The sequence below is a fragment of the Paralichthys olivaceus genome, chromosome 20 (genome assembly GCF_024713975.1).
Source record: "Paralichthys olivaceus isolate ysfri-2021 chromosome 20, ASM2471397v2, whole genome shotgun sequence".
Classification (NCBI taxonomy): domain Eukaryota; kingdom Metazoa; phylum Chordata; class Actinopteri; order Pleuronectiformes; family Paralichthyidae; genus Paralichthys; species Paralichthys olivaceus.
Window position 1 is genome coordinate 4,789,030 of NC_091112.1, and position 26,145 is coordinate 4,815,174.

The 26,145-nt window shown below is 41.8% G+C and overlaps 1 protein-coding gene across 2 annotated transcripts in view; it reads left to right on the top strand.

Annotated features, from left to right (window-relative positions):
- angpt1 (angiopoietin 1) overlaps nucleotides 1-25,763 on the top strand; it is a 78,627-nt gene extending 52,864 nt beyond the window's left edge. The window contains exons 4-9 of one of the 2 annotated variants that reach the window (XM_020103736.2): nucleotides 257-489; nucleotides 5,746-5,873; nucleotides 7,278-7,379; nucleotides 10,949-11,115; nucleotides 19,901-20,031; nucleotides 22,862-23,612. In XM_020103736.2, the coding sequence (XP_019959295.1) occupies nucleotides 257-489; nucleotides 5,746-5,873; nucleotides 7,278-7,379; nucleotides 10,949-11,115; nucleotides 19,901-20,031; nucleotides 22,862-23,025 (925 nt within the window). In that variant the 3' untranslated portion in view covers nucleotides 23,026-23,612. Of the gene's footprint in view, nucleotides 1-256; nucleotides 490-5,745; nucleotides 5,874-7,277; nucleotides 7,380-10,948; nucleotides 11,116-19,900; nucleotides 20,032-22,861 lie in introns of both variants that reach the window. The other variant, XM_020103734.2, reaches the window with a different exon arrangement.
- The last annotated feature ends 382 nt before the right edge of the window (nucleotides 25,764-26,145 follow it).

A 26,145-nucleotide genomic window follows, 5' to 3' on the forward strand; every position in this document is an offset into this window, starting at 1 on the left:
TCATCTTTCAGGCTTTAAATTATGTAATGGTAAAGTTTAGACACTGTGTGTAAGTCCTTATTCACTTACCTGGGATTTCTCTAAGTTCTGCACGATGAAGGGTTTGTTTATACTCTGCAGGGAACACAGCAACAAACCTTTAGACGTCAGCATCTGTATTTCTGTCTTGAGTGTGTTTCACCACATTTTAACCACAATTACTTGCAGTGGTCATCAGAACAAAAGAGCTATTGCGACTTTTTTTCCTTTCGTCCAGCCTCATGGAGCAGAAGATGTTAGAGATGGAGACACGACACCACGAGGAGCTGGAGACGCTGAAGCAGGAGAAGGGAAGCCTCCAGGCCTTGGTGGGGAGGCAGAGCGGGGTTATCAGGGAGCTAGAAACCCAGCTGAGCCGCGCCACGGGAAACAGCACCGCCCTGCAGAGACAGCAGCAGGAGATGATGGATACCGTCCACAACCTGCTCAACCTCTGCAATAAGGATGGAGGTAAGCTAAATGGAATTAAAGTCTTACATGTCGAAATGAGGTTTGGACACTTTTCAGCAGTTTAACTATGCTCTTACTCAATAGCGGTTTCTTGGCAATTGTATCCTGCTGAGGATGGAGATGAAGAAAGTCATAATATATTAGAAATGTCTGTGAATGTTGGAGGTGGTGAAGAAGTCTGATAGCCTGGCAGAGCCAGTGACAGTGGATCCAGCAGCTCGAAGCCAATCGTTGAAATTCTATGAATGGTTTAGAAGATGACAACAACAAGCAAGTCTTTGATTTGACGTTCAACTAAGAGCCAATAAATCAAGGAGCAGGATTTACCTACTGAAAGGCCAATTTCTCACCTCAAGGTTACTCTGTGTTCATTTACAATGCGTAACTGTTTATTGCAGCATGTTTTTAACTGAGTCCATTAGTCACACTGTAAACATTCAACAAACTAAACACCATGATGTTAGCATTTAGCTCATTATTTCGTCAGTACAGCTTGTAGAGATTTGTGATTGTTTTTTTCTAAAAAACAAAATCAGACACCATGCCATAACTTAACAATAGCTAATTTTATACCCTCTAAGAATCAGCATGTTGGCGATGTCACTGTAAGCATGTCAGCATTTAACTCAGTGCACTGTTTTTCCTAAGTGCCGCCTCAGCTAGCATGACTTTTATTTTTTGATTTGTAATTTTTCCTGAAGCAAAATTTAGAAACATTCAAAATCCACTGGCTCGATTCATGCAGTTGAGTTTATGTTTATGTTTCATTGGAGGAGAGCACACGTCAGTCATCTGTCAGTTGGTTTGGACCCATCCAAATTTTGTTGGCCCCTACTAGCGATAGCTCCAATCCAAGAAAAATGCTTCATTGACCTCTGCCAGACCACAGTGTGTAAAGCAAAGTTTGTGGATTGGCTGTGCAAGGCAACACTCAACTTGTTACTTCCTCTGGTCGGTCTTTGGTTTTATGATCCTCATGAAAACACCAGTTCTATGACCAAACCCCACACTGCCAGACACAGGGATGCACCGGCTATTAGATTCTGCATCGTTTAGAGCAGCATGAAGAAAGAAACAAAGCCTTATCGTAACCCAGTGTGCTCCTGTTAAAGAGGTATGGTGCCTCTCATAAACCAGCATGGCGCTGTTTTCTTGCAACAATCACTTGTCACGCTTAAATAAGAACCGTGCACACAGCTTCACTAAAATGTCAAACATGAAGTAATAAGCTTATTTTTATTCCTCTGAGTCTCGTCCTCCCTTGAATAACAGAGCAGGGATATCGTGGTTCAACGTTTGACCCGACAGTAATGCATCCGTTCATATCTGGTCAAACACAGTGAACTCATTTACCCCTATCTCAGCCTTTAAAAAAAAAAAAAGAAACCCGTTTCATCGTGACACTGGCCTCAAATCCTATTGGTCACAGGAGATTTGACTTGAATGTTTGAGGATTGGTTGCAACCTCATTTCCATTTGTAGATTTCCTGCAGAGACGCCTCAAGACCCCACAGTGCGTCTTGGTGTTTCCCATCAGACAGGAAGCAGGAAGGGCATGAAGGGACGCAGGAGTCACGAGAAGGATAACTGCTGCACATGATTAACACATGCCTTGTATTCACCATGCTGCTCCCTTTTGTTATTTTAATGTTCCGTGCGGTAGATGTCACGGGTGGCCTTTACTCATACTCGCACTCCGTCTGTTTAGTCTGGATTTGTGTATGTTATAAGTAATTACGAGAGGTCTATTAAAACCGTTTTGGTCTGACCCGTCCTGATGTATCATTCAAGTTAGTCCCGATTCAACAAGTCTACATTTCATTGCTTTTGTAATGTGTTCAATTTGATTTATTTCACTTTAAATTATACTTGTGTAGCTTTTATTTTGCCACCATGTCTGCCACAGTCAGGTCAGGGGAGCAGGGTACCTCAGCTCATACATCGCTCCATAATTGGTGGTTGCCTTAACGAGAGGTGATAGAAATGGAACGTGACCGCTGCTGCTCTGTGGTTGGTCTTTTCCTCTTCCATGGCTGTGTTGAACGTTGAGGCGGGCGTGCGGGTCAGAGGTCTCCCCTTTCCTCACCCCTGCCCGAATAAGTCAAACTGTTACAGCTCCTGGGGGAGGCCTTGTCCAAAGGGGGTGAAGGAGTAGGTAGATCTCAGCCATCGTCTGACTCACTACCCCTGTTTTTGTCGATAGCCTTTAGAACACAGAGGCAGGAAAGCTCTCTCTTTTTTTTCCTGAATTCATGGGAGGGCGTTTGTTTATTTAAAAAACGGATTAGTGTTTTCATTTGAGGAGAGGGTTAGCATTTCATGCATCTGAGTGGCGTCTGCTTGCGCAAGACTATGTTTTGAAAACTGAGCCTGGGCATTTCCTTTTAAGCATGGACTCAAATCATCTTTGACTTTGCTTTCGGGAAACATGATAGATACTTAGAAAAGAGAGTTTTAACACTAAATCTCCAGAAACTGACTTTTTGTTTCCCATTTCTCCATCCATGAAGGTTTCCACTGTGCTTTCAACCATTGCGGTGCAAACAGAGGTTTGGGAAGATATTTTTTTGATGTGGCCAGATGCAGCGGCGAAGCTATTGTTTAGGTTGTAATCATTACCTTAACCTAATTAGGGTGCAATGAGCCAAACACTATTAGCAGTAATCGACCTCAGCTTTGGACCGCTCTGTAAAAATTTCTGGCCGCTAAATATGATTTTGTTTTACATTGTTCTACTATTCCACTAAATGAATGGCATTCATCACTTTAACAGCTGCTTACTCAGGAGTCGGAGAGAGTTTAATTATTTTAAGGCTTCATGCAAAGCCAAAATCATGACATTAGCTGTGTTTAATGCCTCAGCTCAAGAGAAAAGTATAACTTCAAAATCCAGATTAGATCTTGAAGTGACTTGGTTATTGAACACATCATTATTTTCATGCTTTAGTGACCAGGAGAATAAAATGACAAACGTGGAGTTATCTCTCTTCACCTGAGTGACGGAGACTTTTCATCTCCATTCTCACAGAAAGGCCAAGACTATTTTATAAGATTTGAACATTCAGGATGTTCTTATTTTGCCGAGAGCTCATAAGACGGAGGTTTGTATGTATGTCCACAGACGAGAAGCCAGGTCTGAGGCAACTTAAAGACTTGGTAATGATTGTGGTTTTGTCTCAAAACTGAAAAACTCCATGCATAACTCAGTTTTGACTTTTTCAGTGTTTACCCAAGATTTTTCCATAACTGTAATGAGGTGCATAGAGTCGCCTAAAAATAACCATGACAGTAATTGTGCATAAGCTGTTACTGAGGGGAAAAGTTGAAATATTTACAGGTTTTACAGTCAACATTTAGATTTAGACAAAAAAAGAATCCAGTGGGCTACATGAGCACTGGCTCAAGAGGGTAGAGATGGTTTTATGCTAACATGCAGGTCAGGGGCTCTATCCCTGGCTCCTGCAGTTTAGCATACAATCCAAAAGCTGACTTGTTCACAGGCAAGATTCCGAACCCTGTTCTGTCAGAGTGTGAATGATGTGCGATAAAAAAAAGTGCAGCCTTTAGAGGTGTTGAGGAAGTGTGATAGTTTAAATGTTTAATTAAAAGTTTAAAAAAACTGAGAACAGTTCTGCATCAGTGTCTGTTCTTTGCAAAGCAGAACATGAAAGGAAATGAAATGTCTATTATTGAACACATATAACTTGAACTCACTCATGCGTCTTACTCAGACATTTTCACACAACCATGATCCTTTCAAGTTAAAACCATGCATCATGGTTATAAAGTGTAGTGTGGGAATGAACCAGTGGTGCTTTGCATCCTTCATATATGAATACACCAGAGAAATTAATTGGTGCTTGTATGAATAACTTCAACCCACAGCAGTATTTAGAGACTGATTATAGTCACATGGGGGCTGTGATGTCCATTCAGCTCCATTATTCACTCCTCTTAGCTCAAGTATTTTGGTTCATTTGGCAAGGGTACTGATTTATGCAAACACCGGAGCCCTGCTGGTCCTTTCACATGAACCCCCTCCTGAATACGAGTCCCCACTGAACCACAAAATATTTTTCTGTAAATAAATATTGGGACATAAATAATATTTGTAGAGCTGGGCAGCAAGCTGTTCAAGGGAGCCGCTCCTACAATGGAGCATCCAGTCCCCCTGCAGACAGTCTTCCTCTCAAAGGCGATTGGGAAATAATTGTCCACGCTGAATACCAGAAAGTTCCCCTCTGACGATTATCTCCGAAATGCCCCCTGCTGCTCGCCGGCTTGGGGTAAATTACCACCTGACAGGGCCACCCTTTGTTGTATTAGAGTCTGGTGTGCAAGGGCCTGCTCTGTCAACCTGTCCCAGCAGGAGATTCTTGTTGCTGACACTTAATACTTTGTCAAAATGCTCAGATAGAACACCCAAAATAAGCTCCCTGCTTCCACCGGGAAGTTCTCCGCATGAGGAGGAGCGATCAAAGCCCAGCCTGAGGACCGCTGACACCTTTCACTTCTCACTGACATGCTCTTCTCCTCCACAACTCCAATAATAAAAACAACGGTGTGAAAACTGAGAGTAAGCCTTCATTTGACAGAAGAAAGAGGAGAGGGGGGGGCGGGGAAGGAAAATCTGAAGGAATTCTCGTCAACGCAACAAGAGCTTCGTAGATAAATACAAACCACTTGTTATAACAGGAACTTGAAATTCATAGCTCGTAGCATTTTGTCCTTAGCGCCTTTGCTTGGTTTCAAAATCGCGCCGCCATAATTATCTACAGATGGAAATGACTGCAGCTGGTGGTGTCAGAATCTGAGGCCTTGTCTCAGAGAGAAAAATCTTTGAGTCAATGAACGGTTCTTATCTTGTTAATAAGTCAGTCACCCTTCAGACTTTATCTGGAGGATATGAGATATTCAAAGTGAGACCTCGCAGATGTGGAATATGATGAATTGCACCATAAATCATTTGTTTGCAATTTGTGATTTCACAGAATGTCGTAGAACTTTGATTTCAGGTTGTATGAAGGGTAGCAGTGTTTTAGTTGCTTTTACTTTAAACACAACTTTTTTAAACATAACTATTCACTATGGTTCGCCACAGAATAGTTAAGAGTCGTAATTTCCAGTCAAACCAGTTGTCATCCAGTGTTGTTGTTTGATTTGCGTTTGTGTTAAACAACTGGTTGCTCTGATGTTGTGTCTTCGTATTCTACAAAGAAAGTAAACCTGTGTTTGTTATTCCATTTTCACCCACAGTTGTTCCTAACAGTACAAAAGTTGCGGACGAAGAGAAGAAGTTCCGTGACTGTGCCGACCTTTACCTGGCCGGCTTCCATAAGAACGGCATCTACACCATCCAGATCAATGCCCAGGAGACCAGGAAGGTGAGAAGCTGTAGCGTCTCGCAGCCAAACGTGTCCAGTGTAATTTGAGAATATCTGTCTTTTCATCACGTCTGGGAAGCTCTTTCACAGCGGGTTGTTTTTTCAGAGTTGGACATCAGCCACTGATGAGTGTGAGCGATGGCTGCTAACTGCTGCAGGAATACTGACAGCTTAAAATACACTCAGCAGCTTTGAGAGTCGAGCGGTGGGCTGAGGTTATTGGAGCAGATGTGGAGCCGTACACCTGTTTTTATGCAGATTTTCAGTTTAGGCATGAAAAGACTGAAGGGGAAACATTTTTAAATTTTGCAAAAAGGCAATTACGCTTAACTGCGGGGAAAACATTGGTGTTAAAGGTGGAAGTTTTTGTGGCTGTGTGTGTGTGTGTGTTCTTTTGTGTGCGTGTAAACCATGAATGATGAGCTAGTCATGGGGAAAATGATTCTGTCAGGGGTACTTCCTTAATTATACCCAGGCTGTGTTAGTGTGTGTTCAGCTGTGTGCGCTGGGTGAGGTGAGAGACCTTCTCCACTCCACCCTGGGGTCTCCTCCTCAAAACAAAGAGCAACGCTGCAGATAGAGCACCAGCCCTGCCTTATCAGCTTACACACACTGAGGTCCAAGGTTAAGGGCCACGTTATACCCAGGTGTCTGCTGGTATGTGTCCAGCCCGGACCTCCACTTTGATCCGGCAGAAACAAAGCCCTCTGATGAAGAACATCTCTGGGGAGTCGGTGAGGGATAAGGAGACACTGATTATGTTTGAGGAGGACACAGATACGTTGCATTCCCAGAGATGATTCATGATGACGGCTGGGAAAAGGGAGCGTCCGAACCCAAATAATTATTTCAAATGACCCTTCATTGTCCTTAATGCTAGAGAGACATGTTAGATATTGAATCCATTACCTTTGTGGTTAAATTACATCTTAAAGCCTATAAATCTTCTGATGGACTGTAAATAAAGATGGAAGACACGTCTCCACCTCCTTTCCTTTATGAAGCCAAAATATCTCCTATACGGGTGCTGCCATACTGGAGCCAGAGTCTGTGCAGAAGTGATCAGGGTGTGGGGTCAAGTTCCAGCCGATACACTCACTCGACCGGTTGGGAGTCCGTCTCAGCTGTCAATCATGATGTTTTACCTCATTTTAAAGCATCATATGACTAATTAAAACAAACTTACTGTATTTTGACTTTTTAGAGTCACCTATGTCCCATCCACTAATATGGAGGAGGTGGAGTTTACGATGTACTGCAACCAGGGGACGATCGACATGATTTTGCTTCATGTCGTCATCATGACGTCCATCTTTATTGACAGTCCATGGGTCCTCTTCATTTTTCATTGTCTTGACACGTGTTTTTTCCACTTTTCCTTTCTTCCTCTTTTTAATCATGTAGGTTTATTGCAACATGGAAACAGCCGGCGGAGGATGGACGGTCATCCAGCGCAGAGAAGACGGCAGCATGGACTTCCAGAGGACGTGGAAGGAGTACAAGATGGTGAGTCAAGACAAAAAATGGACAAGGACACTCTCCCTGTGTCTAGACACTCATCTATATCCATTATGCCTAAATTACGAAATTGTGCAATAAGAAAAACATCCTGTTTCACTCCTCGAGCATCATGACAAATCTGGCAGTTGAATGTGTTGAAAACAGAGGCAGGATCCACCGAAGACCATTTGGAATGCTTCAGCCAGATGTGATTTCTCCTCAGTCATACTTCCCTTGTTGTTATTGTGTTCGCAATATCGTCTACAGTGTCTGAGATCAGCTTCTTTTTCTCAGACGGAGATTCAGTGATATATTGTTATTCTTACTTTCGTCCAACAGGAAATTATTACCTAAATCTGAAATAAAGAACACACACATTTGTTTAGTCTCTATATCCCGCTTCCTGGTGCTTCATCTGTTTGTCATCAAGATATAACCATATATGCGTTTTTGCATTAAGCCTAAACAAAGCTGAGTTTAGAAGTTAAACTGGGTTTATTATCACTAGCAGTTGCGCTGCTGGTGTTTGCCGTGTAAGTCACCTGTGTTTACCTTCCTCGGTTTATTGTTGAATGAAGTGTTTGCCTTCTTTCGGATGTAATATGCTCTCTGTTTCCAGTTTAATTATTTTCCCTCTCTCCGCTGCTCATGGTGGACCGTTTACCGTCATGTTTGTGGCACAACACAAGCCAAAAAACGTTCACATTCAACCCAATTAAAGCAAATAACTCTGTGATGCACTTACATAAGTAATTACGCTCTTATTTCGATAAGAAATGTCGACGTCGGCTGTTAAACAACATTTGGGAACAGGAGGGAGAGATTGTCAAACTGACCTGGCTCTCGCTGCTTTAGGGTAGAAGGAGGAAGATTAATTGTTTGGAAGGGGGAAAAAAACAAGCAGGGAGTTAATGAAAGAGAAAACAGAACACAGGAGAAGAATTAAAGGTCATTTGAGGCTGAAAAAGTTAGTTTCTATAAGTTAGCTTTAAAACAGGTGTACGGACGGAGTGCGTGAGGTGCTTTACAGTACATGAGGGGACACTCATAACTGATTTTTACAGTCCACTGCTGTTCTCATGGTTGATGTGGTCGTCGGTCTCCTTGAGAAGACTGGATGTGATCAATGGTCTTTTATTGTGTTATGGAGTTTCTCACTCTCTGTCCCGCTGAGGCTCATGCTCACAGATTTAATGTACTGGGAGGATTTGTAAACTTTTCAGTAAAAAGCTGAGATGCTGTGTCTTTATGGGACCGCAGAGAGTATTTTGGCAACAGGGGTGTAGTGCATGTATTCAAGTGATATCTGATCTTTGCAATTACATTACTAAGAGACTGCAATTCACGGGAGATTATGTTCAACAACACAATCTTTCATGTGAGTATAATGTGAGGAATCTCTTATCTATGCAATTTGTTTATTCTGAAAATCCGTCCATCCCATTTACTTCACACTTGGCAGGTGTGCTGCTGTCGGGCCCAGGGAGACGCAATGGTGCAATTTGAACGTGTTCAATATTGATACATTTTGAATAAACAGACCAACAGCGCTTTATAGCAGCAGGGGCAGGAACTCATCAAACTAAGGGACGTCATTGGTCATGTCAACGCCAACGTCAACTGATTCTCCGGCTTAGAGCTTCACCCATCTTACAAAGAAGCAAACGGCCCTGCGTGCAGCAGGGAGCACAGCTTCAGCGCTCCGAAGAGGGAGTCAGGCTTGTCCTCATTCAGTCCGCAGCCGCTATTTACTCGTTCAATCACTGCAAGTCACTTTTGTTCAAGAAAGCTGCAACGAGCAACACCACAGGCCAAACACATGGAAACAGATATTTTCCCCACTGTTTTAGAAAACATCTTCATCGAGAGGAGAACACAAAAAATAACAAATCAACCATCCATCATATACCAGAGAACACTGTGGTCCAAGTAAAATTGGGCAAGGCAGAATGTCAGTAATCTTGTGCAGTGACGCTAAAGCTTGTAATTAAACCTTGCCGTGTTAACCCAAGTAAAAAAGAAATGGCACGTAGTCGCACATTCTTATTCCACAAACCAACAGTGGACGTGTGTGAAGTAGCTGTGATGTCCTAAGATGTCTCCAAAGGCTCTGATTACATGTAAACATGGACAAACAGAACCTTTGTGTGTGGACGAGAGAGCCAAACAGACAAAACAGTTTGTTTTGCAAAGTCTCTGGACCGGGCATCAAACAGGCAAAGGCCCTGCACGAGTCTTCTCTATAATGAGAATAACATTCCTCTATGGGAGCCCCAGAGGTGCAGTTAACCAGTGAGCTGCTCATCAACCTAAGACGCTCAACACACAAACATCACGTGTAGCAACTGAAACTGTGAAAACTAGAAAATTGAAATGTTTAGTTTTGGGTAAAACTGTTGAAATACTGAACTGAATAAACATTTGAAAGGTTGCTAAAAATAATGCTGATGGTAATTTAATAGTTTATCTTTGTACGTGCATCAGATTGACACTGATCAATGCTGACAATTACTTATTTTTATACAAAAAGTGGTTCAATATGATGAAGCAGCTCTTCATCTTTTCTGAGCTGATCGATGTAGATCAGGTTTGCATGTGAAGAATCACAAAGCACCAGATCCATGTAACAGGAAACCAACAACAGGGCTTGACTCGGAGCCTTTTCTCCAGCCAGGGATCTTGAGAAAAACCACGATCGCGGTAGGAGGCATTGGACCGAGCTGAAAGCCAGTCAGAAGGGAGCATCTCATCAGGAGTGCGATCAATTGCAGAGAAAGAAAGAGAGGGGGAGAATAAAGAAAGGGGGATAGAAAGCTATTATGGGCCCCGGCTACTTTCACTTCCACCCGCTCGGCAGGACATGCCTCAGCCCCAAGGAATGCCCCATATTTACTTTCCCTCCTTCCCATTCCTCATCACCACACACGCTCAACACAAACACAGACTTCTCCCTGACTTCGCCGCTTCACCCTCTCTCCTTCTCCGGCTTTAATGGAGCGACCCAGACCGTCCTGTCAGAGCTGTAATGTCATCCCGCTTCGCGATACTCCCCTCAGCAATCTGCTGCTGTCAGAAGCACTTTGCCTGTGACCGGCAGCCACTGTGATCAAATACCGACTTTTGCAGTTGTTTGAAGTAGTGTCCCTTCGCGCTGTATATTTTGGGAAATACGTCTTTAGGTAATAATAAGTTTAACATGTGTGACTTGGCAGAGATGGAAAAAGGTGTGCGTCTATTACAGCTGGTACCAATTTACACACTTTTACGGATAGATACACATGATGGATAAAGCGTGTTTAAAAAAAAAACCTGAATGCGAAGAAGAAGAACGATAGGATGCTAAACATTTCTAAACAGCCACATTATTTATTTTCAGAAATGATCTGTTTGTTCTGATCTTATTTCTGATTGGAAAAACAATAACTCATTCCACAATCCTCTAGTGTTGAGATTTTATCATTCTGGGAAAATGAGAAGAGATAGTGACAGATAATCTCTAGTTTACGATTTACAAAAACACAAATTTGAATGGTATGTCCATGCTGATTACTGTGTTTTCTCTTCTGTCTCTGCAGGGTTTTGGGAGCCTGTCTGCGGAGCACTGGCTGGGGAATGAATATGTTTACCAGTTGACCAGTCAGCGGCAGTATGCTCTTCGTGTGGAGCTGACAGACTGGGACGGACACCAGGCCTTCTCTCTGTATGATCGCTTCCAAATTGGCAGCGAGAAACAAAACTACAGGTAAAACTGTTCACGTTGCTACAAGCAGCCAAAGAGTAAGAGTAATAGGTTTTTTTAAGGCCAAGGAACACACAGAAAAATGAAAAAAAAAAACAATTGTCTGTGTTCATTACAGGATTTCATCGTAGCTGGGAAACTCAAAAACATCCAGGGGACTGGATGTGTTTTTGTAGAATCCATTGGTGGTATGAGGTGAAGTGCAGCGCACGTGTTAATGCAATACAGGCTGAAAAATAAAGGAATCTGAAAATAGCTGAACAAATAATTTTCAGCCACATCATGGCCCCACCGGAGGAAATGTCAGTCTGTCTGTTTCTTCACTTCACTTTCATCTGGATGAAATATATCTCAACAACTACTGGATCAATTGCCATAACTTTGAGTTAAGACATTCATGGTCTCCAGAGGATGGATGCTAATAACTGTGAGGATCCCCTGACTATCCCTTTTGGTACAACCACTTATACAACCAATTTAATTCCTCCAGTGCTTTGGTTTATACGTGCAAAACAAATAATCGTGAAATCTCTTGGGGCCTTGTTTGCAAGTTGGCATTCACACTGCGGTAGCCTATATAAACACAGCTTCACGTTATGTGTGTGTAACTGCTACTCAAAGCACATGTTTATTCCTATTCTCCATTTTCCATATTGAATGATTTTCACCGCAGGCTGCACAGACATCGTGTTTGAGTCTATGCTGGCCCCATTAGCAAATGAGTCAAGGTACGTTTATGCAGGCTACAGCAATGCTAACGACAACATGCTTAACATTTTGACTCTCAAACACCAGTACGTTTCATTATGGACGTGTTAGCATGTGGTTGTTTGCACTGCTGTAGTTTACAAGCATAACGTCACACATTTGCTGGTGTGACTTTTACACAGTGTCTGTGCAGCCTGCACACAGAATCACTGTAAGTAGAAAATGGAAAATAGGAACAATTTATGTTAAGTGTGAATGAAACATAAGCCTTTATGCTGTAGTACAATGGGAGGACAAAATGTTGATTGATTCATTCATTCAAAGCACTTCACTCCTTTAAATTCAGTTATGCGAGGCTGTGGTGAGACTTTTCTCATTGTGAATTCTTTCCAATCCAAATGTATCCTTGTCGTTGCAGACTTTCCACTGATTGACGCTTTGTCCCTGTGTATTGCGGGGGCGAAGGTTTCTGTTTTCTTTTCAGGGGGTTAATGATAACAGCCCTCAAACTATGGCAGATGCTTGGCCCTCTCAGATGTGGAAAACTACTGCAAATTCCACACAGTTCCAAGCAATAGCTGGCTTCAGAGGAGACGCTCTGACATCTCCAATTCTGCAGTTTTCACTGGATGGTTAGCTCCGTCTGATAAGAGGTCCCTTTAGTTGCGAAACGTCTTGGAATGACGAAATAAGGGACGTTGTTCCGTAGCTTAAAAGCCTTCTGCCTCAATCCTTTCATTCCTTGCACCAGTGCTACAGAAAAGAACACAGGTTTCAAGGGTTTCCCGACGTCAGGCAACATTAAGCTTGTTGCCATGTCTAATTTTGAGAATTGTCTCGTGATGACAGAGGTCTCACTTTATGAGATTTCCATCTTGAGGAATTTGTACCTGGAGTGGGCTGTGTGGGTTTTCTCTGAGGACCGGAGGAATAGATTTCAATCAAGCGGAAGAGAAGAAATGTTTTTGTGTTTTGAATTTCTTGCAAAGTTGAGGTTTTGTGTGACCACAGTGTAAAGATCGAATCTAAGTCCAGCTGTCGTTACCTTTAGTTTTTATTTCTTGCTCTGCTCTGACTGCGCAGGCACCGACTTCTCAATGTAGCACATATATAGGCATATACCCATTTCCTTTTTAAAAATTTGACAGATTCTCTTTCACACACTCACCCGTTCATATTTGCTTCATGATAATCCTGCCTGTGCTTCACAGATACTTTCAAAATCCCACATTTTAGCCTATAGCTTTTTTGGTTTAGGCAAATTATTATTATTTTGGTCCTGCTGAAGTAAGCAAAGGGCATCCCCGGCCGTTCCAGCCCGTTTCGGATGCAGGCTCATTCCATCAAAGAGCCCAATCGACATTCTGATCTCTGTAAATAGATTTGTTCTTGAAAAATAGCTGCGGTATGATAATCACACATTGCTCCTCTGAAACACTGGCCAAAACAAACCACATGGCCTGGCCCCAAACTAACCCTCGCTGCCACACTCTGCTCTGTCTGCTTTGGCACCTCCCTCCATTTAAATGTCAAACAATCAGTGACATGTTTTCTTCAGATTGCATTTGTTGCTTTGAAACACAAGAGGTCGTTGGAAGTGATACGACTTGTCTTTGAGTCGGTTTTGGGTTGTTGTTTTTTTCTAGTCCGTAGTGGTTTACTGGAATACTGTCCACGTCAGCACGAGTCAGGCAATGATTTACAAAGACTTCATATGGTGTAGTCAGTCTTCCTCGTGCTCTCTCTCTCTCACTATCACACTCACACACACACACACACAAGCACAGAAAATGCCATTTGAAGTTGTGAGGAAGCCAAAGTGTTCTCTCAGCAATGTTTTTGTACCAAAATGAGTTCTAAGAACCATAGAAAGATGCGTACACACATACACAGAATATTTTTTCTCAGTTAATACCCTTCGATTTTGTGCTTGTCTTTTTCAGGAAGGAAATCCCACTGTTTATTCCATGAATCATAAGATAAGATGACAACTGATAACAGCTTGTTAACACAGCTGAGCCCACGCAGTCCATCACTGATAAATTTAAGTGCTCCAGGGTTTTACCGAAAATGAATTTTATCATTCTAAAAACAAGAAAGGAATTAGGTCTACTGCTTTATTCCATTATTTACTGTATCGACCACATTATTATCAATGCAGATCAAAGTTGGTTGAATAAAACAGTTTGTAAGGTGGATCAGCTTTCTCTAAACTGAATGCTGGTAGCTCAATAATAGTGAATGCAATAGCCTTGGGTTTTGGACTGTACAGTGAACCTCAGTGTGGGCTTTGTTAAAACCATTGATGGCCATCTTTCACAATTTTACATTATAATTAAATGGATAAATATTATGCACCTCTGGCTGAGAGATGTGGACATTTATTCTGCAGTGCAGAAGTCGAAATGTAGATGTAAAGCATAACAACTGGTGCAGATCAAAGAGAGCTGCATCAATACAAGAAATAAAAGAAATCAATAATTAAAAGCAGAGATATAAAAACTACACGAACAGTTTCTGCAGAGTGTAAGCTGAGATCAGTAATGCTACTTTAATGTGGACGTACAAATCCTTTTAGCAGCACTTTGTGGGATAAGTTTGGTTTGACCAGGGCTGCAGAGTTCCCACTGAACCACAAGCTCACAATGTTGTGAAATTAGCTTGTCGCCATAATTGCAGGGGTTACTGTTCCCCATCATCACAGATAATGTGGTTTCTGTGAAACAGCATGGGTAGCAGAAAAGAAAATAATAAAATCAAATATTATTCAATGACCTGCAAATATTGTTGCAACATTGGCCATCTGATTAACACATTCAGCTAATCACCCTCATTTGTCAAAGATTCTTTGCTTTGAGACTTTGTGCAAAATATCACTTTAAATAAGAGTGTGTGTGTGTGTGTGTGTGTGTGTTTGAGGTAGTTTCCCCAAAAGCAAAATAAAATAGCTTAGTAACACAAAAGCTATGAAATACATAAGAATAAAAAAAGTACAACAGTTGAGTCAGAAAGGAAAATTGCATGTTACACAAAATGAATACAACAACAAAAAAAGATGGAGCCACAAACTGACCTGAATGCTACACAATGGTGTGTTAGGAAACCATTGTTCTGCTGTTGAGAAAGGTCTTGAAGACACAGAGGAGGTTTTGTAAGTTTTTCCATGATGATTGTTTGGGGGCTTTTTTAATCATAAAACCAATTCTAAATAAAATGAATAATGATGAAAGTCCTGATAAGAGTGCCAGTAAAAGGGGAAGTTTTCTGTATGACTAACTGAACAAATATCAAGTACAAAACAGTATCATCTGCATAAAGATGTATTTGATGGTCATTTTTTAAACTCATCTTTATCGTAAAACGGTACTGACGACAAACACCAGGTTACTTCCAATAAATAACTCGACTTTAGACCCATTTAAACTGCCAGATAAAGCTAACACATAAAAAGTCATAATTACGCCACAGTACATATATATATTTTTTTTTAATTATAATAATTATTTGCTTAACTTCAGATTCCCTCAGCATGTTCCTGTCTGTGTGTTTCAGTTTTATATACCATTTTCATTTTCAGTGTGTTTCACAAAACGCCTGCGTGCATTTAACACATTTCAAAATGCTAATGTGGCTGTGAAGATGCAGTGAAGTACCCTGGGCACCTGACACAACATCCATTTCCAAAATGTTCTACAACAGAAACACTCGTTCAGTTGAATATATGCACAGACACAAGTTGAGGTTTGTAGGGAGAAAAGTTTTCTACGTTATATTCAGTCTATTAGCTGGAACAAAAGACTTACAATATCCTTCCTTGTTCACCCAGCCAACTTCTTAAATGCAGTGATTTCTCCATAGTGCGCAGTAATGGCCCCGAGTTCCCCGTGGAATCAGATACCTCTAGTTTAGATGTTTTTCATGTGGGGATTTAGGAAAAAAATTGGCAGAGATTTTAGATCCAAAACGCGGTGACCTCTCTCTCTCTTCCAAGACTCACACTGAGATAATCTTAGATATTTCAAGTTATGTCTACTTGAACCTCGTCCATGAAAGCTTCAGGTTCCACAGTTTCCAAATACAAAGAGATAAGGCATCAAAGCTACATCTAAAAAAATAATGACTTTTGTTTTTAAAGTTTACCTGTATTCAAAGTTAAGTTTGGAAAGTTGAGTGTGCGGTCAAATTAAAAAAAAACTTCTTATCATAATAACTGATCTAGCAGTTGTTACCAGAGCTTTCAACCATATCCACATCACTATCTTCATCATGATGGAGTTTGCTCTTTTGCCGTGGAGAAAGATCTGTTGACTTATATAAATTAAATAGGTGGAATAAGCTGCTGAACTCTGATGAAGACTTACGATACAAAGGGAAGCCGTGGAAAATACTAATAAGTGGGAAACTCTTGACGTAAACACAACAGATTTCCAGCTGTTAGCTAAGGAAGGTGCTAAGTAAAGTCCTTTCATCTATAGAACTTTGCCTTCATACTTTTTGACGGAAACCACTGACGTATCCGCAGAAAGCAGTGAGAATGAACAATTGTTCTGTCAATTCATACGTGCATCTGTGCACGTATGTCTCAGCGGAGCTACATCACACCCAGTGGCTAGAGAGCAGCCAAGCAGGCCTCAGCCAGCCAGACACCTCTGTGGCCTCGCAGTAGGAAGCGAACCATTGGTCAGGGTGATTAACCTCCTCAATGGGCCAATCAGCCTGCAGTTCAACGGACTAATGACTGCCAGGTGTGGAGAGAGCGAGCCGGACTCTCTGTTGGCTTCATGTGAGAAGATGAAAGAACACGAGTTCGCTCAGCATCGAGTGTCAGAGTGTTGAAAGAGCTGCAAGCACTTTCATTCCAACAAAGATTTTTCACTCCCTTATTTTCTGTGTATTCCTGTAAGAATCTCTTGAACTCTGTACAGACGGATAAAAGAGAAACTGGAAACAAGCAGCGTGTCACTGAACTGGTCCCAGTCCGCTTAACTGTAATCCAACAAATCTGTGTGAGCAGAAGCGGACACATGTTGAATATCTTCAAGGACTGTGAAGCTTTTCTCTTAATGTTCACGCAACTTCAGTGCAAAGTGTGTTGCTTCACATGCTGAGGCTGAATTTTGTTTACTCAGGTTTCATCGTTCACACCAAGCATCATGTCCTTTTAGGTATAATCACTCCAAAAGTAATATTAAACATATTGAGGTACAGGTTGTAAAATTTCAAAAAAATGTAATAAAATTAAACAATGGAACAAAGTCAAACTGAGATATCCTTTGATGGAGCAACACTGTTTATAAATGTTTTACTGATGTTTAATGACCATGCTTTTAAGATTGAGTGAGAGATCTGACGTTAATAAGCGTACCTAACTAGTTGCACTTGGAAATAGTCTCAGATAAACGCATCCCAGGAATCTGATTCCTCACCTGACCCCACTGCCGACTCCCCACGTACACAGTTTGCTGCTGTAACACTCCAGAGCATAAACCTGAGGTTATACTAGCTAACAAAGAACTGTTTTACTAGCTAGTTTACTGACTAGTACCATAAACATAAATGTTGACTGGTGATGTGCAGAAGTTTTAGCTCAAAGAAAATTTAAGGAAATTTAACAAAAACAACAGAATGACGGAAAGTGGAAAAGTTGACATGTTTAACGGTGACGTGCATTGTTGCTACTTCGACTTTCTAAACATGTTAAAAGATCGCAAACACACCTGCTGGATGTTAGAGTGAGATGACGTGACACCAACGTCCTTCCCCAGAGGTATCGCTGAATAAAGCCGAATTATTCTGCACACAGCTCAATATTTTGGTTGTTAATGAGCCGTGACCAATGACATTACTAAGTTGCTCTAACAGGAACAATCAGTTTCCTGTGGAGTTCCTGACCTGGCGGATCAAACGTATGTCTGATACATTTCTGTAACATGACTTTTTGGACTTCTTTCATTCTTCCAATAAGTTCTCAGGAAAAATCTTCTTTCTCCTGACCTCATTACTTGGCCCATCTTCAGATAACCCCACTTCTCATTGAAGAGCTTATAATGTACTCTGACGGGAATAGAAAAAAAACACAGATGTCAGTTTGGTGGGGGGATAGTTGGTCTGCTAAATAAGCCGCTCATCGCAGCCTTGGACTATTTAGAGCGGCCTGTCGAAGTGTCATGCTGAAAATCCCCCGTGCTGATGTGCCTTGGCGATTCGTCAGCACAGCAGTGATCTTAAGAGCTTTGGAGAACGGAGAGTAAACATACACCAAGGTCTGGTCTTTATCAGAGCAGGAGCAGACCTCATCATTTGACGTGTTTTATTCCTCAAAATCGGGAATTAGCTGATAGAAGTCATGCTGCCCATAAGTGAGGTGATGTGTTGGGATGTGACTTCACTCTGATCTGCAAAGTATCCCAGGAGACATCTGCTGCACAGTAGAAACCGGGTAGTACGTGCGTGTGCATGTGATGATGCATACTGTTCCCAGTGTGCACACAAGTGCCTATAACGATATACTCACAGGTCCTTATCCAAACTTGACATGTCCACTGGTCACTTGGTGCCACTGATTAAACACATGACTCACCCGTACGACGTAGGATTACACATACGCATTTAGTGGCTCAGTGAATTCCCCACTGAAACCCTGCAGTCCCAAATTTTTAGTCTGCTGCTTAAATCCCGCCATTTACACAGCTGTCCAAATACAGGAGTCTTTCACGTTAAATGACTCTTTCCTGGGGAGTCTGCTGTCTCTCTCTTTGAGATGTTCAACCTGATGGCTCACGGCTACAAGCTTCACAAAGCGTGGAGGTTGGACGAGCATATGGAATGTTTGAAATCATCTGAAACACAAAATACAGGTTTTTTTATTTTTTTATTTGTTACTTTCTCATCGGCAAAGCCAAACTGGGTGCAAGGTTCACGACACACCCATGCTCCCCTGTTGTTGAGAAACGTACTCAGGAAATTACTTTCTTTGAGAATGAGCTGTATTTAATGAGGAAAACCTCATTGGCACAGCGCTGCAGCACTGTGCTTTGGATGTGCGAGCTCTTCTGTTGGAAGGAAAAGTAAAGCTGAGCGAGCGTGAGAGAAACAAAGGAAAGATAGAGCGACCATATGCTGTGGCAGGACGGGGGGAAGGCGTGTCCTGCTGGTAATGATAGAGCTGTCGGTGGGATGTTGTCAGATCTGCAGGCAGCAGTTCTCAGTGAGTTCACTGTGGGACACACACCAGAGAAACCTGCCTCCTAGATCCATATTCATTTTGTGTTTTTTTTTCATCTTGTGTGTGAAGGAATTCAGTCTGGGACTTACTTCTCATTATCAGCTGGGCAGACGAGATGTGTCTTTTAATAATTTACACAATGAAGAAAAAGATTTTGCTTCCATTTACATGAAATGGATAACTAACACTTGATCCTTCTCGGCAGCTGACTTGACTTGATTATAATATCAATACGATCTCGGATTTGCATCAACAAAATATATTTAAATTTCCTAGCAATCCAAAGACCTCATTCTTTTTAACTTCACTAAAGTATCTATCTATCTATCTATCTATCTATCTATCTATCTATCTATCTATCTATCTATCTATCTATCTCGCCCCGCTGAGAGCACACGCCAAACCTCTGCAGCCACGTACAGACGATGAGTTGAACAGGCTGCTTATTGCTCTTTTAACTGCGCTGAGCTGTTATATGTTGGTATTAAATGATTTAGTCTGTTGTCATTGTGTAAATGCACATTCTGTGGCGCTGCAGATGGAAATGTGATTCCCAGACATTCCTCACGCTACGTGCTCTCTTCCATCTGTAACTCTTTCATAAGCCCGCTCTCTCTTTTCTTTATTTTATCATCTCCTTCCCGGTTAATGTTGTTCCAGGTGCTCTACATGTACTCAATCACAACAAAATATAAATATCTCCCAGGAGACGTTTCTCTCGCCCCATGTTATGTCTTCTTGTTCTTTATTGCTCACCCCGCCATACTCCTCCTCCCTCTCACCACCACCTTTCCTCCCCCTGATGTGTTTTCATGTCCTCACTCTGCTCCTCTGCTTCCTCCTGATGTCTCTCAGGCTGTTCCTGAAAAGCCACAGTGGGACTGCGGGCAGACAGAGCAGTCTAGTAATCCACGGAGCAGACTTCAGCACCAAGGACATGGACAATGACAACTGCCTGTGCAAGTGCGCCCTCATGCTCACTGGAGGTAAGTGAAGCAAACAGTGTGTAGTGATAATCATACATTCAAGGCACAGCAGAAGACCTGTTATACTAATTGTTTTACAACCTCTGTGTTTGTGTGTTAGCCTCTAATTTAAAAAGTCATTTAAAAACTAATTAGTTACTTGATTTTATAAAAAACAAGCGTTTTTTTGGGTTCATTTCTGGAAAGCAGGAGGAAATGGAGACACATGGTCCATCTTTATATACCTTTATATACAGTCTACGACTTATACAAATGACTAGTCTTCAAGTTTCTTACCCCTTCTAACTTATTATTTAACAATCGCCACATCCCACATACCTCAGCAGTAATATTAAACCTGCTAACTACAGTACGATGCTATTAGCAATGTTTAAAACAAGAAAAGGCTCCAAATTCTATACAAAGTCTTTCATAAGAAAACAACTCTGACATATAAACATTTCATCGGCCTGTCCAAAAGCAGCTTTTCACAGATTTTATGAGCAACTCCACCGTGTTCACCGTCATTACCTCAGGTCATTATGATCATAACCAGTGGGGCTAACGTGACCACTTACACATCTATCTGCACCTATTAGGCTGCACTCTGCATCTCCATCCGCAGTTGCACTGTGAAACGAGCACATTATAAAAGATCCCTGGGCGCGGCACCAAGTGTCAGGGCGATTTAAACTGACTCTGCTTCTCCTGCTGTGTAAGTGGAACCCTGTGACCCTCGCTGTCACCTCATGGCAGCTCGACCGCTGCGGAGTCCTGACCTGGTACAAATCAAGCATTTCTAAAAGCAGATTTAGGATCAGCATTACCTCTGAGGTCATCGCGAACGCACTGGGTTAAAGGGAACTGGCATCTGATCGCTAATCAACACTCCCCTTGATTCATGGCCTGCCTGCAGCCAGCCGCAGAGGAGAAGCATGACAACATGTAGCCTGAGTCAAGGCTGGTCCGAACCCAGCAGCGATAGCTATTGTATACACAGTTTATCATTTGATTTATATCCTGCATTTATAATAGCAGGGCTGACTTTAAATGATGTAAGTGTCTGAGAAATACAAGAGGGAAATACCTCTATACTACATTTATGAGGACATGCCCAGCATGCTGCGTTACAGAGGAGGATATCATGTGGACACATATATGATGTATATATTTCCTCAGCACCGGGACATACAGTAGGAATAAACCACTGACTGCAGGAGGTATGGAGGGAGGGGGATCCCTCTGTCTTTTTTCTTCTTTTGAAAGAAGACAGTACAAGACAGTAAAAACCTCTGTCCTGGAAACAGGGAGGACACTGGTCATAAATTCTAAAGGATTGCTGCTGTGCACAATGAATGTTTATGCGTGTGAAGGCATTTATGTGGTCATGCTTTTTCAACAAGCAGGGGATGGCAAGCAAGGAGGTACTCGCTGTTTTCTGCCTTAGGGCTGCAGAGGAAATAGACAAATCTCAACATAATTAATAAACGGGTTGCAGGTTGAACAAAAAAATAATCAAAGATCGTTCTAACTTTGAGCTCTGCTTTGTTCACCGCCATCTCTTGAGAGCGATACCTTTAGATGATGAATACCAGCGAACTGAACTTAGTATGTAGACTGGAACTGTACCTACTGAAAACAGCTGCCTGCTGTGGCTGGACATTATTTTTCTCTGAACCAGTTTCTGCTGTGCTCTTTTGTTTGTGAATGTGTTTTATGATGACGCAGCATTTGATTTATTTATATCTGTGTGATCCACACCAGCAACAAGGGCAGCACGTTGGCCCCGATCACTGATAGGTCACGCTGCATTAAATGTCACGCTGTCGTCCACAGTGGTATTCAGGTCTGGGAGGGAAGAGAAGCTCCCAGTGACTGACACATGCCATAGCTCACATACTGTATGTTCTATATCTGACTGTATCAGCGAGGGTGTTTAAAAAAAAAAACTTTATTGACAGATTAATAGGATGGAATAGATTTAATTTCCAAGTGTCTGTGTCATTTGAAATGTAATTGACTGTCTTTACACCTATTTTTCAACTGTTGACAATTTTAACGATTTAAGCCTTGATGATCTAAGGCAGCTGGTAGAAGAGAGAGAGTCGACTGAAGCTGTAAACTTAAAATGTCAGGATCATTGGATCTGGACATTTTGCGGTCAGATGCATTCACAAAAAAGGAGAATGTCCGGAGACATTCAGGCGAGGGATGGTGCCTGTAGAGCAACAGGAGGTAGAACAGTTTTAAATTTCACTGAGGAAAACAAAATGTTTGTCAGCTCTTTTCGCCAAAATCTCTCTAATCTTGTCTTTTCCGAGTTGACATTTTCATCTTCTACACGTATGTCACCTTGTATTCATCCTGCGATATAATATAGAAGTTAAATCCAGACTTATCTATCTTATCTCTAAAATAACCGGTGTAGTTTGGGAATAGAAAAAGTTTCCAAAGCTGTTTTCCTCCCTGATCTCCCACTGCAGCGAACACACGTGCACTTTGCCTGAAATAGAAAGAGGTGCGGGACGTGTTCAGCAACAGGTACTGGCATGCTAGTGAACCCTTTGACAGTAACACATTGAGCAGATAGCAGTGCAGTGGTGTCTGAAACGCTGCCATGTCCCAGTGGGAGAGGCAGGTGGAAAATTTCAACCTTATCCAAGGACAAGATTTATGATGGAGGTGACTTTATCAACACCTTGACAGATCAGGAATTCTCCCCAAAGGCTTGTTCGTTCTGTTATCAAGCGTCAGTGCTTTGCAGGTTCGAACACACGTTTTCATTTCAATCCTAAAACATCTCATTAATCTGAATTCAGTGTTTTAATGTAAAACTGTGTTGTCTCCTCAGGTTGGTGGTTTGACGCCTGCGGCCCGTCCAACCTTAACGGCATGTACTTCACCCAAGGGCAACACATAGGGAAGCTGAACGGTATCAAGTGGCACTACTTCAAGGGCCCCAGCTACTCGCTACGAGCCACGGCCATGATGATCCGCCCACTGGACTTCTCGTAGTCTTTTGAATTCGTGAACTTTTAACGTCCACGTAGAACATTAAAGGGACGCTTCCTATTTTATCCTCTTGTCTCATCTCATTTTGCCAGCCATGGGAGTCACCCTATAAATCTTATATTCAACCTGGTCCCCCCCCCCCCGAGCAGCTGGTGTTGCTGTGCTACTGTTGCCTCGTAACCTTTCCCCTCGTTGAACTGCCACGAGGAGGACAGAGCGAGATATGATTCGTCAGAACTGATTTCTCCTCCAAAACAGATTCACGCTCTTGAGAAGGACAAAGGTTTTGAAGCTTGTTAGCTCAAACCCGGGATTCGTGCACATTTTAAGCACAGGTCACAATCAGCTTGAAGCAGGATGTCAAACCACAATTCTTCCGTTTACCTGGGGGAACCTGTGTCCTAACAATGTGGAGGACTGGACTCTCCTGAATGAAAAGCAGCTACAACAGAGCAGCAGTGGCTCTTAAACTGCGGGACAGAATATTTCTGAAACACTTTAAAGAGACTAATGAGAGACGTGGCTTCTTTTTTTTTTTATCAAAGTGTTAATCACAGAAAACAGCCCATAAATGTTGTGACTGTGTTATGTTGTATTATTTTTGTTATTCCAATTGTCCACAGTATCCAAAGTGAGTTCAAATTGTCTTTGGTTCTGTGCAGTACGCTGATCGGCTATTTGCATCATGTATGAAACACGCGCTCAATTACGTAACTTTTACTGAACAGCGCCTCCTGCAGGCTGTCACTTTTTTAAAAGACAAGTAAGAATAAGTTTTAGCGTTGCTCTGCTCATCTGTGGTGCCTCCTCCGCTGATGCTAACACATGAGCCTGCAGATTTGTCGTATCTTTGAATGTTAGGATTGTTGCGTGGCACAAAGACGACAAACAGTCGTTACTTTGCCGATTACATTGTAGAACCCAAAACACTTCCGTGTGCCGCTTCTCCAGCGCATCTGTGTCGTAATTCTTGGTGTAGGACAGCTTGACTTGCTAGCATCCTCCATTTTTGTAGCAAAACAAACGCAACATACAAGCTTATGTAAGGTGGGCAAGCAACAGGTCACGCTGACAGTGAGTGCCCTCTGCTGGATCATGTGGTAAACTACTTCAGATGGTCTAAATGGTAAATTTACAATTTCAACCAGACTTTAAAGTTCAAATATGTTCAAGTGACACATGATTGAGGGGTTTTCATGCAGAGAAAAAAACATTATTAATATGTTGACTGTCATCCCACTCGCTGAACTGAAACACAAGTCAACGTTGGATATTACCCATGATCCTCGACTTCCTGATCAAGAAGAGCAACAAATACACTAAACTCTGTTTAGAATTCTTCTTATTTGGTAGTTATTTTAGTTTCCCAGCTGAATATCTGAGATAAACGCTGGTTTGTAATGACTTTTTAAACTGATCTACAGTTACTCAACTTGCTGGAGCTGATTTTGACAGTTAAAGCTGCAACTATCAGTCACTTCCACACTTCTCACAGGAGATCGTATCCCCTCACTAAAGTTACACAGAACAAGAACAAGCATTAATGGTGAGAGGTAGAATTTAAACTGCAATGATTAAACTATTGTCTTCATTCCAAGTAAGTGTCCGATCAAACTAATTCTGAAGCTTCTATTTAAGGGTAAGAAAGTTGCATGGTGTTGCTTTAAAGTGACCTTGAAATCCAAGTGATGATGTGCCGTTGGTAACAGTTACAGTATGAGGGTCACTTGCTGCGTTTGCTGGCAGTCACACACTTGCTGTCTCGACGGAGCGTGATTATTTTTAGTGCTCGAGATGTGAGGTTATTATTGGATTAGAATCTGGACCCGGATCAATTTGCTTTTGTTACTGGCTGAGAAACATTTCGTACCTGCCAAGGATCAGACTGCGTGATCACCTTACCTCTGCTGAGTAGGAAAAACAAGGACATTAATTCAGAGGAATTTTATTAGTAACATCTAACAACCACAACTGTGTGCGTCCAGGGAAGAAAAACATTTGCAAGTGATGCGTATTTTCAAAACTCTACAGATATGAGTTATGATGATGTCGTGACCCTGATACAATCACAACAATGCTTATATTAAGCTGGTGTCGCACACACACACACACACACACACCACCTATAACTTCTGACCACAACACAAGGATCAGATCATTGCGACAAGTTGCATTCAAAAATTTTCACAGACATCCCTGTCACATTACACATCGTCGTCCTGGAGCCAGTTTCTGTTTCTCATCAATGCAGCTTGTAAAAAAGAAAGAGGAGCTGGAGTTGGATATGAACCATGAAATAATGATTCCACCAAGTGATCCGTGTGAAAACACACTGTATTTCATAACTTCCAGCTTATAACAACACACTCTACTGTGGAGTATTTACTGAAGGTACATGTGGCAAGAAGATAAAGTGTATCTGGAACTTGTATAACTGCAATTGACATGTTTATTAGCATACTATAATTTAACATGTGTGTATGTAAATCAGCTTTCCCGAGGAAAGCTCTTCTTTTTATTTCTCTGTTTTTACTCTGCCAGAAGTACAAATGGTGTTTTGAAGTTGAGCATAAAACATAAGAGTTAAGATAATAACCCTGGAGAAATGTGCCTTTGATAACTCTGCTTTTACCTCATTAAATTCTAGATTTGCAGATTTATTTAAACATCTTTTGTAACATGTGGTCAGTGTTGTGTTGCTAGATTAAATAAAAGAGCATGTGATGCACTAATGTTTTCAATCTGGGTTCAGGCTGCACTTTTTCAGCCAAACTGATGTGACGATAGACACGAGTTTCAAATCGGGGCTCCGAGAATTTGGCCCCTTGTCACATCTCTCTTTACGTCGACATTCTCTAGCTTCAAAACGTCTCTTTTTGATGATAATATCTTTAACGTCAGTTTAAATCTTCCTGTTTAAATGCTGCACTTCACTTCCTGTAATGACAAGCACGATTATTGGCGCAGAAAGACACAAGATAAATCACACAGATAGAGAGACAAGCTCTCTTCCGCCTTTTTTCAAGACCGAACCAGATGGTGCAAAGATTAGACCTCCCTCTATGCCCAGTCGCTGGAGTGGCCATTGTCTCGAGTGGTGATTCGCTTTGCTCGCCCGCTCGC